Source organism: Nelumbo nucifera, chromosome 1 (assembly GCF_055504915.1).
Source record: "Nelumbo nucifera cultivar China Antique chromosome 1, China Antique-T2T, whole genome shotgun sequence".
Lineage (NCBI taxonomy): Eukaryota > Viridiplantae > Streptophyta > Magnoliopsida > Proteales > Nelumbonaceae > Nelumbo > Nelumbo nucifera.
The window spans coordinates 80,543,128-80,558,569 of record NC_142649.1 but is presented as its reverse complement, the minus strand read 5'-3'; the positions used below and the strand labels follow the sequence as shown (position 1 = coordinate 80,558,569).

Here is a 15,442-nt window from a genome sequence, read left to right as displayed (position 1 = left end):
CGGTTCTGACCCAAGTCCCACCCGAACCACTTCCACAATTGGAGTTTTCTTTGCTCCTCCAGGGGCTGATTTAAAATTATTTGAAAATTTGCCAATAATGGCTACCCCACCTCTTTATTTTTCGAGAAAGACTGTTTGCCTTCCCCTTTTGTCGAATCCACCCCTTCCTCCATTCTCCTGTTGCCACCTGGAAATCACCTTTCCAGCTCATCTCCTTCTTCCAGCTCTCGACCTCCCTGCCACAGCGATGCTTCGACTGCCGTTGCAATCCACAGTCGTCACCACCTGCCTTCCACTAGGAGTTCACAGTATCTGGGGATTAAGAACAGCTTCACCCCGGCTATTCTCATCTTCACGGCAAACAGGTTATCAAAACTGTAACCTTCCAGCTTGCCTCCTAGAGCTGTGACTATTTTTTCGAACACTTCCTCCTTCCAGAGGTTGAACGGAAGACCTACAACCTTCATGTCAGCTTGCAGATCATTGATTTCAATCTCATTACATGACATGTTCCACCGCTCGACAAGTGCCATGCCTTCCCCTGTTTTAATCGTTGTCAGTTCCAACTTCTGTTCCCCGACGTCTAGGAGAGCCCTGTTTTCACAGAAAGGGAGTAGTGGAGCCGCTGCCTCAATGTGAACCTCTTCCTTCACAGCCTCTAGAATCCCCTGCCAATCGTTCACCCTTTTTTGCAAGGTGATAACATATCTGTTATCCCACACCCCTTTCTCCACCTCCATCGCAAGTTTAGTTGCAGACTGAGAACTCGCGATAGCCATAGAGATATTCTCCTTTTTTGGAGGGTATGGGGTCCGGGTTTCGAAGATCTGATATTCTCCATTGAGTTTGCTGATCTGCCTACCCACTGAATTCTGATTGTCATATTCCTCGTTAGCCATTTAACCTTTTTGAGAAAATCTGTAAAGCCCCACAGAGTCCGGATCCTGCAACCAACCCACTATCACCTGGGAGTCTCTTCAGATACTCTTCCTAGCTGGCTTGCTATTTCTTGCACAGCAGCAAGTAATTCAGCCCTTATAGAATCTCCAACACCTGCAGGACCTGAATACAAAGATATAATGCTACTGTCTTTATTTCTCAGCACTCCTATACCTGAAGGTCCAGGGTTACGTTGTCTACTCCCGTCAAAGTTCAGCTTAATAAACTCCTTCCCAGGTGGCATCCATTCAACCACATATCTGTCCTTCCTGGTAGAAGTATTAGCCACTGCTAACCAGCTTTTCTATGCATCAAAGAGATTTAGAGTTTTCAGCTACTGAATTGCCCTTGTCAAAATACCACCCAAAAACACTATCCAAACACTACACAATTACAACAAACTAAAGGAATAAAACACACACACACACACACACTCCAAAACTCTTCCTGAAAGAAAATCTTCTTCCTAAAACTCAGATGCAACTAACTCAACCTTATTCTCAGATGCAACCGACGCATGGGTCGCTGCACCATCTAACACTTGAGTCGTGGAATCTTTTTTCTCTTATAAACCCTCTTTTTGTTGGACCAGGCCCTACCACCTCTAACTCTCCCCTGATACCATCTAATTTCTCAATACTCCTTTTCCGACCCAAATTTTGACTCCCAACCTCCCTACTACCATATTTGTCAAGGCGTTGCCTAGGCGACTAGGCGCCCTTGGCTGGTCGCTTCGCCCAAACACCTTGACTTTTAGCAACTAGGCGCCCTTCTTGGCGATTAAGCGCCTGCCTAGGCGACAAAAATGACAAGGCGGGTGCCTTTTATAATATCATTTATATTGTTGTATCTTATTAATGTATGTGTTAATACATTTTATTATATGCTATATATATCAGTTATATTTTGTTTTAATGTTTTACTATTGAAATTTAAAAGATCAAGGGGTTTTGAGAAGAGAAAAGGAAAGAAAGAAAGAAAGGAAAGAAAAGAAAGGGGAAAGAAACAATAGAATAATAAAGTTCTTTTTTTCTATTCTCTCTCTAATTAAATAAAACAGAAACTCCATCCTTGTTTTTTTTTTCTATTTTACTTTCCATCTTGAATATTTATCATATAAAGTTAATAACCTTCTTTAGCTGCTGATTAATATGAATTTGCTCTATTAAATACTTATTACAATAGTATTATTTTTGAAAATAATGAAATTAATATATGTAAAATATTTTTATCTTTTAGATGTGATGATTTGTCTAGTGTTTTAAAAGCGCAAGGGCCAATTTGCGCCTAAGTTGCAAGGTGAGGCACACACCTTTTTAAGAAAGGCGCAAAATTACAAAAAAAAAAGCTAAAAAAAGTCAGAAAATTAAAAAAAATGCCAAAATTAAAAAAATGCAAAAAAATAAAAAATATTAAACATAATGTTAATAAAGAATATAAACTTAAATTTTAAAATAAATGATTTAAAAAACCTATTATATAAAATTAAAATACATAAACATAACATGTAAAGTATATTCAAATGAAAATTTAAAAATAAAAGCAAACATATAAAGCATTTTCAAGCATGTAAAACCCACAATCTCTTTTTTTTTTTTCCCTTAATAGCATTGCTTTAAGTTGATGTAAAACATATTGCATTCTTGATTCTATGAGTCGCCTTTGTACCATGCCCCTCGAGGCAAGCCCAAACAAGTCTATGTTAGGGTCTGAAATTTTTATTTCTCACATAAAAATAATTATTTTACAACTTTCATTGCCTTTTAAGAAGATATTTTATTGCAATGAATGAATGGACAACATCAGCAAATATGGGGTTTTCGGAGCTTCGGTGAGCGAGCGAAGCTAACATAGACTTGTTCGGGCTTGCCTCGATGGGCGTGGTCAGGGGTCCGAGGACGGAGTCCCCGACCCAGTCGTTAGACTAAAAAAACAGCAAAAAACGCAAAATTTTAAAAAGGCACACGCCTGGACTGAGGCGCATGGCGCATCAGGCGTACGCCTAGGTGCACCAGGCGAGGCGCATACCCCAAAATGCGCCTCGCTTGTGTGCCTCAGGCGCATCTTTTAAATCATTGGATTTGCCACATTTTTAGAGGAAATTTAATGTTCTTAATAAAGAGATGCTATTTTTTCAATTAACATACATGCTGAATGGTATATAAAACTAGGAAACTAGCCAAAAGTCAGTTTTTCATATTATAAAATTTTTATCGCCTAGGCGACTAGGCACCCCAGTGTCGCCTAGATGCCTTGAAAACTATGCCTACTACCACTTTAGCTCTTGAAAAGTTCTCACAGCCTCTTTCTGCACCATTCTCTCCTTTATCAACATCCTTAGGGTCACAACTTACTCCTGGGCTTTCATCATCAAACCTCTCACCCATCTCCCCATCTCCCTCTCTATCAGTCCCATTCCCCCTTGAATATCTCTCCACATTTCCTCTCAAATTTGCCTTCTTTTCCTCTTTCCTCCCTTCTAAACCTACAGTCTTCTGTTCCCTCTCTATCAGTCCCTTTCTTTTCGCAAGGAGTATAAAGTGTGAAGAGTGAAGCATTCCTTACGGCCTTCTGTGCTGATGGCCAACCCTGAACTTTTGTCCCTATTCCCTTAATGCTTCATCCTACTGGGTTATTTATTGTTAATGATCGATGCAATATGCTCAGTCCATATGCCAACATAATTATTGAGGGTCTGGAGCCCTGTGCTATATTGCCTTCTTGTTTAATCCTTTAGTATTTCACCCAAATAGCAGCTCATCACTGTTTTTGGGGATGCATCAGTTAGATTGAAGAGCCAAAAAATGGATACAGAGTAACCTCTCAAAGTTGTTCTCAATTGGCAGAAGACCATGGTATTGCCTTTTAATGCACTAAAACAATGCCATATCACACATCCCTTCTTGAAGTTCTTTAGCATCTGTTGCATATTCTCTTGCATTTCATATTGGTACTATCAACCTTTTAATTCATCATTGATGGAATGCTTTTATTTAGGTATGGGATGCAACAGCTGCAGATCCAAAGTTGCTTGTGTATTTGAAATCATACCGGAATACTGTTCCTGTGCCAAGGCATTGGTGCCAAAAGAGAAAATTCTTACAGGTGAGTTTTGCATTGTTGCAAGAAAGATTTGCATGCATGCTTGATAGGAATACAATATAAGGGGTTGTGGAAGAGGGTGAGGGAAGATAAAGTCGATATGGTTTCACTCCTCTTATATGTATATGTGGTTCTTGCAGGGGAGCGGCTGTAACAATCATGGAGCCAGGACTTGGTGGTCTTTGCTGAGGGGGACCCCTGAATGGTTTCTCTTTTAAAATATTTTCTAGGGTGGGTGGGAGTGTGATGTTACTTGTGCATACAAAATAAAATGCCTAGGTTAGATAGCTTGTTCTACATGCAGTAGAAGAACTGACTGGCTGGGGAACTATGGTTTTGCTATGCAATTCTGCATGAGTGTTGTTTTTGTTGCGACTTGCGAATAATTCTTGGACTGAATCTTTTCCTTTTTGACACTGCAGATATCCTGGGCTGTTTAAAGGGCTTTAAAATTCTTGTTTGTAGACACATTTTGCATTAATGCTAGAAATGATATCTTTTAAGTTGTTTTCAGCTATTTCATGTATTTGTTATTTCTCTTGCAGGGAAAGCGTGGTATTGAAAAGCAGCCTTTCCAACTTCCTGACTTCATTGCTGCAACAGGAATTGAAAAAATAAGACAAGTATGTCGCAAAGCTTAATAACTTATTAACATAGAGTCTAATTTGCAAGCACTCTTGTTTTTACTTCTTTAGGTTATTTCACCTCTTGAGTTATGTTGAATTTAATTCAATCTTATTTCCTTATTTACATCCATATTATTTTCTAAAAGGCCAAAAAGGAAAAAAGGGAAATTGCTAAGTACATTCATAGTGATAGAAATCTTAGTTGGTTTCCTTCTAAACTGGAAATTTTGTTTTATGGTTCTAAGTACCAATAGAGCACAGACCTGTAACTAAGTTTGTACTCTTTTATCTTTTAAAGGCTTGGAGATGTTGAATGGTTTTGGAATGGCTTAGGATTACTTTGATGAAATGCAATTGTTATTAGCGGCCTGCAAACATGGGAAAATGTTTTTAGCAAACGACACTTATCTTTGAGAACTACAATGGAGGAATTAGGAAACTGGGAATGAGGAAGGCAGTTAATGTGTTCGCTTTCTGATCTTAGGAATGTTAAGTATATTTAATTTATCACTTTGTACATAATATTCTTTCCAGCAATTTTATAAAGTTACATTGAGAAATCCGGAGAAGGAGCTAGTGAACATGGGAAGATGTTTTTACCTTGACTGCTTGAGTCAGTGCTTTTGATGAAACTTGCTGGCATTTGATGCTTTAACACTTATGGCAAGTGTATGAGTTTTAACCTCATTTGAAGTCATCATAAGGAGATATCTTCAAAAAAAAAAGAGAGAGATGAAGTGCTTGCTTTTGTGGGCCATTTATTTTGATTTAGGAAGATCATGTTTTTAATTTTATGGGCTCTTATTTTGGTTGCAAGTTATAAAATCGAATTAGAAAACCATTGATAGCAAGCCTCCCTCCTCTTATTTGTCTTTTAAATGTCAAAAGGTGTATGGTATTATTAAAAAGGTTTTTAGTTATAATGCAAAAATACTAGTTCCTTCCCCAATTAGTATTGATGTTATTTATGTTAAGAGAATACAACTAGTTTATATGTTTATGATGTGAATGTAGGCTATTTTTAGTTTCTAAATTAATTTCTTTTCTCAATAGCAAGATGGTATTTACTAGTTATGATTATAGAAAAGGAATACAAGAAACACCCCCAACTAGTGGTGGGTAGCACCTAGTGTTTTAAAAGCACAAGGGCCAATTTGCGCTTGAGGTGCAAGGTGAGGTGTGCACCTTTTTAAGCAAGGCACAAAATTACAAAAAAAAGCTAAAAAAAAAAAAAAGTCAGAAAATTAAAAAAATGCCAAAAAATTAAAAAAATGCCAAAAAATTTAAAAAATGCAAAAAATATTAAACATCATGTTAATAAAAAATATAAACTTAAAATTTAAAATAAATGTTTTAAAAAACCTATTGTCTAAAATTAAAATACATAAACATAACATGTAAAGCGTATTCAAATGAAAATTTAAAAATAAAAGCAAACATATAAAGCATTTTCAAGCATGTAAAACCCACAATCTCTCTTTTTCCTTAATTGCATTACTTCAAGTAGCTAATGTGATGTAAACCGTATTGCATTCTTGATTCTATGAGTCGCCTTTGTACCACGCCCCTCTAGGCAAGTCCGAACAAGTCTATGTTAGAGTCCGAAATTCTTATTTTCTCACATAAAAAATAATGATTTTATAAGTTTCATTGCCTTTTAAGAAGATATTTTATTGCAATGAATGAATGAACATTATCAACCCGAACAAATCTAAGTTAGGCTCTGAGAACCCCCTAGTTGCTATTGTTGTTCATTCATTCATTGCAATAAAATATCTTCTTAAAAGGCAATGAAACTTATAAAATCATTATTTTTTATGTGAGAAATAAGAATTTCAGACCCTAACATAGACTTGTTCGGGCTTGCCTCGAGGGGCGTGGTTGGGGGTCTAGGGGCGGAGCCTCCTGCCCAGCCATTAGACTCAAAAGAAGCAAGAAGCGCAAAATTAAAAAAAGGCGCACGCCTGGGCTGAGGCGCAAGGCGCATCAGGCACACGCCTAGGCACACCAGGCGTGTGCCTAGGACCTGGGCGAGGCGCATACCCCAAAATGCACCTCGCCTGTGCGCCTAGGCACACCTCAGGCACGCCTTTTAAATCAATGATAGCACCAACATACACTTCATAACTGACTATCATACAAAGATGAGAAAGACAAAATACAAAAGCTTACTAACAATTTTTTTAATCGGTGAAAGCTGCTTTAACAATTAAAAAATAAAGAAATACAACATCTGTCTGGTATGCTAGTTGCAATTGCCCTTACTTCTCTTGCTAGGTATCACCTGGGATATTAGTTGATCTTCGTTCCCACCTGGGCTGCCTATTCATCCTGAAACCAATTATCCTGCTTCCCTAATTTAGTGTCTTGTTATCTTGTGCTTTATGCTAACTCCAAAAAAAACTCAATGGGCTTGTAATTTTAGATTTCTTTGCTGCACTATAACTTAGCTTAAATATTTAAAAACAATGAATTTTAATTCAAATAAGAAGGCTTTGATTGTGAAGAATAGGAGAATTTATTTCATCCTCCTTGAAAAAAAGTTGGTTTCATGCTGTTTTTGAATTACTAGACTAGATATGGTGCATAGAAAGGGTTTAAATTTTAAGATTTCCTTTTGATTTTGAGAAAATTGGATTTTGATATTTTTCAACTTAGCCTTGCTGATGGAAATCTCTTGTATTTTCATTGTGATATGCTAACCTGTTTCCTAGTTTTATGGCATCTTTTATAGGCTTATATTGAAAAAGAGGACAGTAAGAAGTTAAAGCAGAAACAACGTGAACGCATGCAACCAAAGATGGGGAAGATGGACATTGACTATCAGGTTTGTCGTCAATTTCTTGTTTCCTTTCTATATTGGGAAAATCTGTGCTGCTGGAAAAGACATGATATCGAAGGGGTTTGACCAATCAACACCCCATGAATTTTGATAAATACTATCTGATTGTTACCATTTTTATGATACCAGTTCATTGGTTACAAGTTTTTCCAGTATCATATTCGAACGGTCGAACCCTTTTATATCTTACTGTTCTTGATTCTCATCCTAGCATGTTGAGTCAGCGCTGGTCCTCAATCTCTTATTTCCTATTTATTTTGGGAAAATCTATGCTGCCAGAAAAGACATGATACGGAAGGGGCTTGACCAATCAACACCCCATGAATTTGATAATTACTATCCGATTGTTACCATTTTTATGATACCGGTTCATTGGTTATAAGTTTTTCCGGCATCATAGTCGAATCTTTTTATATTTGTCTGTTCTTGACTCTTATCCTTGCATGTTGAGCCAGTGCTGGTGCACCTATGGCAGAAATTGAAGCCTATATAAGACATCACTGATCACTCTTGTTACCAGTGATATCTTGTGCCATTGCTCTATTCTTGACCTCTGAATGAATGGGTCTCCCCTTTCCAGCATGTTTGTCATCTCATAGTCTTGCTGTTTCCTCATCAGATCCATTCCTGGAGTGGCAATCTTTCATGACCATGCTCTTTAAAATGTTCTTATTCAAGGATATGGTTTCTGTGTGCAGGTTCTCCATGATGCATTTTTTAAATATCAGACAAAACCAAAGCTGACAACACATGGTGATCTTTATCATGAAGGGAAAGAATTTGAGGTATATTCACATTGTTCTTATTACAAATGAGCTTGCAAGTTGGGGGGTTACTTGTTATGGAACTAGATGTTTGGTATATAACTCAATTAGAGACAGAATTAAGGTTTCTGACCAAGTCTATGTTACTTATCCACCATTCTGTTAGAGATGATAAGATTCTTTTAGGGGGCTAATACCTGTGAGTATAGAGGCTTTTGGTAGCTGAAACAGTTTGTTTCTATCAATAGTGGAGTGCCTTGTAACTTTCTTAGTATGTATATTCTTCTAATTATTACTTATATATAACAGGATACACAAGATAAATGTTTCTTCTGCAACCATTCATCCATTGTAGAATTTCTCGTATACATGCACTATACTTGTTCAATTTTTTTATCTTCTTTTGATGTCAATATAATATCTGCTTTAATTTCTCTAAGAAAGAATGAGAGAGAAAGAAAGGAACTTGCTGAATCTTTAGCAAAGGAAGGTGTAGGAAGAACTACTTTAGTATCGGGGGCTTCAGGTCAAGGGTTTCTGTCAATTGGTTAATTGTATTCCTGTGTAAAATCAGTTTGGGTATTGGTAAGCTTGATGATGTGTATTTCCTCCCCCACTTGAGCATCTTCTATGTATAGGAGCTTTTGCTATTCATTATTAATAAGAATTGGAATAGTAATCATACTCCCGGGTAGGATTATTGGATCACAGGTTTAATATCAGCATTGCTTTTACATATATCCTTGTCAAGGGTATTTATTGTCTTTTTACATGGGGGGTATTTTGGTACTTGGTAGTTATACCATATTTCATGGACACATGTAATAGAAATGACAAGAGATCACTACTTTTCCAGAGTAGGGTTACCATTCCCCCAACGAGGAATTCTTTTAAATTATCCAAAAAAAGAGGATTTCTTTCTGAGACATGTTTCTGAACCACATATGTTTCCACATCTTTTCTGTGGTTTTGCAGCAAAATCTTCTTTTGGCATTAGGGTTGATAGTATTATTATTAAGAAGCAGAAAAAATATTAATTGTAATGCTTATTAAACTTACAGGTGAAACTGAGGGAGATGAAGCCAGGTATGCTCTCACAGGAACTAAAAGAGGCTCTTGGTATGCCTGAAGGTGCTCCTCCTCCATGGCTTATCAACATGCAGGTTGGTTGAGCTAATATAATTCATATGGATTTGATTTGTCAACTATTTTCCTGCTTTTGTTTTCGTACCAGCTGATAAGTTATCCATGATCAGAGATATGGTCCTCCGCCATCTTATCCACATCTGAAAATTCCTGGTCTGAATGCCCCCATTCCTCTTGGAGCTAGCTTTGGTTATCATCCTGGAGGTTGGGGTAAACCTCCTGTTGATGAAGTGAGTTTTTTTTTTGTCCGAGTATTCTACCTTTCTTCAAGGTTTTAATTTTATAGAAATTGTTATATGGCATTACTTTATTTGTTAATTTAACTATTTCTACATTCTTCTGTGTATAGTATGGACGCCCTCTGTATGGAGATGTTTTCGGGGTCCAACAGCAAGAAGAGCCTAACTATGAGGTATTTTTTTTTTGATAATTGAAATAATTTTATTAATCAGCAATAGACAATAGTACAAAGTCCCCAAGGAAAGGCACGAGTTGCAACCTCTCCCCGCTAGTTAAGTACAGATTTCCAAATTAATAACAACTTACATAGAAGCACAAAAAAGATCTTCCCTATAAACCCCCTGTGTGGCTAAAGCATCAGCCAAAGAATTAGCAGACCTACTAACCCAGTTTACCTCAACTCTCATATTGCTGGTTAACCACTTTTTTGATGAGATCTTTGTAGCCCCAAATGGTGGTATCCAAGTTTAGGAGCCACCTTGTTACCACCTGAGAGTCCCCTTCAACTAGGAGATGCTCCACCCCAAGCTGGTTGGCGATCTGAATTCCTTGTACTGCAGCAAGGATTTCTGCCCTTGTGGAATCCCCCACTCCCACCGGTCCTGAGAATAGGGTCTAACTATGAGGTATTTTCCTGTATGCATTTTGTTTGAGCTGGAAAAAAGGAACTTGTAAGACATGAGAAGACTCCTAAAATAAATTCTTATTGAGCCAGATGACTATTTGAGTAAAATGTAAATGAGTAGTGAATCATTGAATGGACTGTTGAAGGTAGTCAACTGGATCGGTTGGTACATCTCTGGCTGGTTATAGCTGAGACTTGGGATTGATTCCCATCTTCACCAGGATTGGGGGGTCTTGGGGTTTGGCTGAGGGGTTACCCCCTGCTATGTTGTCCTATATATTAAAAAAAAACAGAACGATTGGGCTGTTCTTAGTTGAAATGAGTATTTCTAAACAACAGTATTGATGTGTATTCAGGAAGAACCCGTTGATCGGACCAAGCACTGGGGAGACTTGGAGGAAGAAGAGGAAGAAGAAGAAGAAGAAGAGGAAGAAGAAATAGAGGAAGATGAATTGGAGGCTGGCATCCAATCTGTAGATAGTCTCTCAAGGTACTATGTTTCTTATCTCTGGGCATTGTCATAACAATTACTAGTAATTGAATTATCACCATTTCTTCTAATCATAAAATATCATCATTTCTTTTTTGTCCAGCACTCCCACTGGGGTGGAGACACCTGATGTCATTGACCTACGAAAGCAACAGAGAAAAGAGCCTGAGAAGCCTCTATACCAGGTGAGTACATCTGCAGCTGAAGTTATCTTCATAAGGGATGCAACTTGGTTGTAAGTTGGGACCAATCTGAATTGAGCTCTGACCTATAACCCAGCTTGGATGCCTGAGGCCAACTGTAAAGTCTATCATGATTTATATTTGCATATTCAAATGTTGGAATAGGTTCTTTTGTTATAAGATAAAAAAGGAGGTTGCTTACCTGATCAAATTGGACTAAGGTTTAACCTAACCTTGTTTTTAACTGGGATCTAGTTAGAGTTCAGTTGGTTTCTTCTTTAGTTTTGTTTGTATTAGCATCCAAACTGATAGAAGCTGTCTGACTTGCATCCCTTTTATATGCGGTTTTCTTGATTTTGTGTTCTTTAAACATTATGCATCTTCTTATTGGTCAAGTTTCCTTTTTCAAGGTACTTGAAGAAAAAGAAGAAAGGATTGCTGCAGGGACCTTGCTTGGAACGACACACACGTATGTATTTTGGAATGGAGCCACACTCTTCATTATCTCAGATTTAAGTGTTTGTGTTGGTATTTTAATGCTTGTAGATTCTGACAATCTTAGGATTTTCCTGGATGCAGGTATGTTATTGGCACTGGAACCCAGGACAAAACAACTGCAAAGAGGGTAAGCATGTTTGGTGGTTCTTAGACAAAATTGATTTTCTTGGTAACTACTATGTTTATACTGATAAACCTAGAAGCATCTTGGGGACCTATTATGCACAACAAAATTTAGTATTTTAAACCTGTGAGGGGTAGTGCCATGGATCTTGTTATTGATTATATTGAATTTTTTTTATCAATAATTGCTTATATTGAATTTCACAACTGCAGAAAGGTATAATCTTCTATTCTCAGTAAAGTCAGTCCCTAGGTATCTAGGGCCATTATGAATTCTGGTTTCTCCCCATGTGATCTGGATTGTGGAAGGGATGTGTCTATAGAGAAATCTGGATTTCATAGTGATGGATATGGGGTTTATCAATCTTATGGAGCATCTTGTCATTGCCTTCAAGGTTCAAAATATTGATACACCCGATACGCTGGTAGGGTCGTATCGGGCGAATCGATAACTTTTTTCTTACTTTTTTTTTTATTTTTTTTTTCAAAACCAGTTCAGGGGGGCCGGTTAAGAGCTCCTCCACCCCCTGAACCGGTCAGACCCCCGATACACCCACTGTAGAGGCGAATCAGAGGGGGCCTGGAACGATATGTATCGGCCGATACAGGCCGCTACTGTGAACCTTGATTGCCTTTTCTTTTTGGATACTGTTTTTTTAATGTACCTTATCTGATCAATTGTCTGACATGTTTGACCTGATTGTGTTTTGTATAAATATCTTTCCATACCAATGTTTTGTATGCTATTATACCGTTTTGCTTAGCCTAGGATGGACCTGATAGAACCAACCTGATTCGACCCTATTATGCAGGTCTGGGTCTTATATCCTGATTATAATTGGGTTGGCATTGGTTTTGGTTGTTCTGAGCTATTTAAGACCTGGACTGACTATATGTCACCGCATTGCAAAGATATGCCTCCAGTCTAATGCCTGTCTTTCTCATGGTATACTTGATCAGTTCCTGAATGTCAGAATGTGTTATTAGAAACCTTTCCAGGGTCTGGTTCAGGACTGGTTCTGCATGTTTATTTATTGGTGGCAGACAGGTCTACCCTGACTAGACCAGATAGGACCTATTGCATGTTTATTTAATTGTCTTCTTATTGTTGTGTCTGCTTTGCATTGATGCATTGTTTACTGTGTTTCATTAAACTGCTTCTACAGGTTGATCTGCTACGGGGTCAAAAATCAGATAAAGTGGATGTCACTCTACAACCAGAAGAGTTGGAAGTTATGGACAACGTCCTGGCTGCAAAGTAAGAGTCCCGGCTGGCAATTATTCTTCTAATACTGATTTTCTACATTAGGTATGATTGTTGACATGCAAACCCGTTTGCAGGTATGAAGAAGCACGGGAGGAGGAGAAGTTACGTAGCCAGCGGGAGGATTTCAGCGACATGGTTGCAGAGGTCTTGCACTTAAAACTTTTGCTTTCTTTTTGTTTGTTGGTTAATTTAATGAAACCAATTACAACAAAGAAGAAATTTGTGCAGAATGAGAAGAAGAGGAAGCGGAAGATGCAGGAAAAGGAAGGAAAGTCAAAGAAGAAGGATTTCAAGTTTTAGTGCGTCTGAAATTTATTCATATTATCAGGTTCAGCTATCCCTACTCTTCATTGTTGGGGAGTGCATCTAATCAGTGACTTAATTCAAACTAACCTCATGTACTCTCCTATGAGTTAAAGGAGTTATTGAAGTGGTGGTCTTTTTACTGTTTCCTTGTAATTTGTCTTCGTTTTCTACAATATTTGTAATGCCTTGAATATTTGAAGTTTAATGCAAAGGAAGCATCTAAGATCTAGCAATTATTAACAGACCCTGAGTTTTAGACTTGAATATACCTTTTAGGCATACCTATTTTTAGACTTGAAAAAATAGGAAAAAAGGAAAAGCATGTATCCTAGGTTTGCTCCCTAAGGCTATGTTTGGTTTGAAGGAGAAAGGAAGTGAAACCTTTACAAATCTTGTATTCCCTGCATTTCCTTTTTTCCTATTTTTTCTTTCAAACCAAACATAGCCTAAGTTCCATAATCATATTTTCTTAATAACTATCCATAATTTTCATAAGAAAAGTGTACTAGAGTATAGAAAATCAACATACTTATGAGAAGAAAAGGAAGAAAAGAAAATTAAAAAATATAGGGGAACCCTTATTTTTGTTATAGGAATAGAAGAAGAATGTGTTGATTGGACAAAATTTAAAGTTATTCCTTACTGGTTCAGGTTTTGAAATCTTTGAGGGTTTAATATAACATTAAGCAATGTTTGTGTTGATTAAATTTTAACAAATAAAAAAATAATAAAAAGAATATATAAATACAATGAATATTTTAGTTTAATAATGTCTATTTTATAATTATAATCCTAAAAAATTATGAATATAAAAATATTTTATAATAGTATAAAAAACTGTGCGTGAGGTGACCCTCCAAGGGTGCCTTGTTGCCTGCGTTGCCTAATTTCGGGCTTAAACATACCCAATTTTATATGACAACAAAGATGGAGCTACTCAAAAACAGCGAGATGACGAGGATTAATATCTTTTTCTTTTGCTTTCTTTACATGGTGGTTGCCTAATCTTTCAAGGGAACCTTTCTGCTAATATATATATATATATATATATTTGTTTATCTTTCCGTCTGAATGTGGTAGCCCCTTCCAGTAGGTTGAGCTAATAGATGTTCTTCCAAGAATTTCGGCATTATTCAGTAAAATGTTCAAAAACTCTCATACCTCTCGAGTCTCGAGGCCAATAAGAGCTTCTAGGTTCTCCAATCCGTCTCTGTTGTACCATTGTTTAAAATATGGAATTTAACCGTTGAATCTATTATCTAGAACCCTCACCTAATAGTGGGGTGGACATTCAAGATAAGGTCAGTTTTCAACGTTAGTGCTGCAAATGCTATTAAAACTCACAAATGCCGCTGCCCAAGGCACTATTCTGCCCACGCAAATATCAATAGGGATTTAATGGACTACTCAACGGTTTTGACTGCTTGGAATTCTTTCAGTGATTATATTTCTTGAAAAATCCATAAAAATCGAGTTATTGAAGCTCCATGGAGAAAACGTATTGAGTGGTAGAAACTTTACAAAGTAGATAACACCTGACCTAGGTTAGCGTGCAGAAAAGCAGGGTCTTCAAGAATTAGAAGACAAAGAAACAGACTTGTGCTTTTTGTTTTTTGGGCAAAGGCAGATGGTCGTATGGTGGAAATTCCTTCCTGAAAAAGACGAAAATAGGTTTCGTGCTTTTTCCCCCCCAACTTTGTTCTTTTGTTTTAAACTTTAAAGTATTTAAATTTCTAAATGGGAGAACCATTTAATGGAGGATTAGGTAGTGTTTGGAACCAATGTTGTTTCTTTAGTGATATTTTCTCGGAAAACGCTTTCTCAGTTTTCTATTTAGTACCATTGCTGTTGCTACCACATAGACATTTTTCAATGCCATGTCAACACAATAGTAGAAAAAATGGGAAAACACCAAAATGGGTGTATTTTTAAACCACACCTTTCCTGATTTTCAAGGTGTGATTTGAGAAAATATTTTTTGGAAAAACAATTAACCAAACAACAAACGTTTTCTCAAAATACGGATTTCTGATGTGGCACTGATGTGATGCCGTTTTTGGAGAAAACTACATTGATGCCAAACGCCTACTAAGCTTGTTTATTTGTTTGGGCAAGTCACTTGTTCAACTCATGTGCTGCTGATGTGTCAGATTATGAGCGGAAGTACAGTATCCAGAGTGCAGGAGATCAGGACTCGATACAAATTTTGTAATTCATATCTTGTTCAACTCATGGGTATTTGACATTGATGGTGATGTTTTACTATATTTTCATATCTTGGCACAGACGAAA

General features: G+C 37.2%; 1 protein-coding gene across 1 annotated transcript in view; it reads left to right on the top strand.

The window, feature by feature from the left end:
* Positions 1-13,392, top strand: part of LOC104588886 (uncharacterized) — a 29,621-nt gene extending 16,229 nt beyond the window's left edge. Inside the window, exons 5-18 of the mRNA XM_010247010.3 lie at positions 3,937-4,044; positions 4,587-4,664; positions 7,402-7,494; positions 8,208-8,294; positions 9,335-9,436; positions 9,530-9,649; positions 9,769-9,831; positions 10,641-10,774; positions 10,878-10,959; positions 11,367-11,425; positions 11,536-11,581; positions 12,744-12,835; positions 12,919-12,988; positions 13,073-13,392. Of these exons, the coding sequence (XP_010245312.1) occupies positions 3,937-4,044; positions 4,587-4,664; positions 7,402-7,494; positions 8,208-8,294; positions 9,335-9,436; positions 9,530-9,649; positions 9,769-9,831; positions 10,641-10,774; positions 10,878-10,959; positions 11,367-11,425; positions 11,536-11,581; positions 12,744-12,835; positions 12,919-12,988; positions 13,073-13,144 (1,206 nt within the window). The 3' untranslated portion in view covers positions 13,145-13,392. The remainder of the gene's footprint in view (positions 1-3,936; positions 4,045-4,586; positions 4,665-7,401; positions 7,495-8,207; positions 8,295-9,334; positions 9,437-9,529; positions 9,650-9,768; positions 9,832-10,640; positions 10,775-10,877; positions 10,960-11,366; positions 11,426-11,535; positions 11,582-12,743; positions 12,836-12,918; positions 12,989-13,072) is intronic.
* Positions 13,393-15,442: the final 2,050 nt, after the last annotated feature.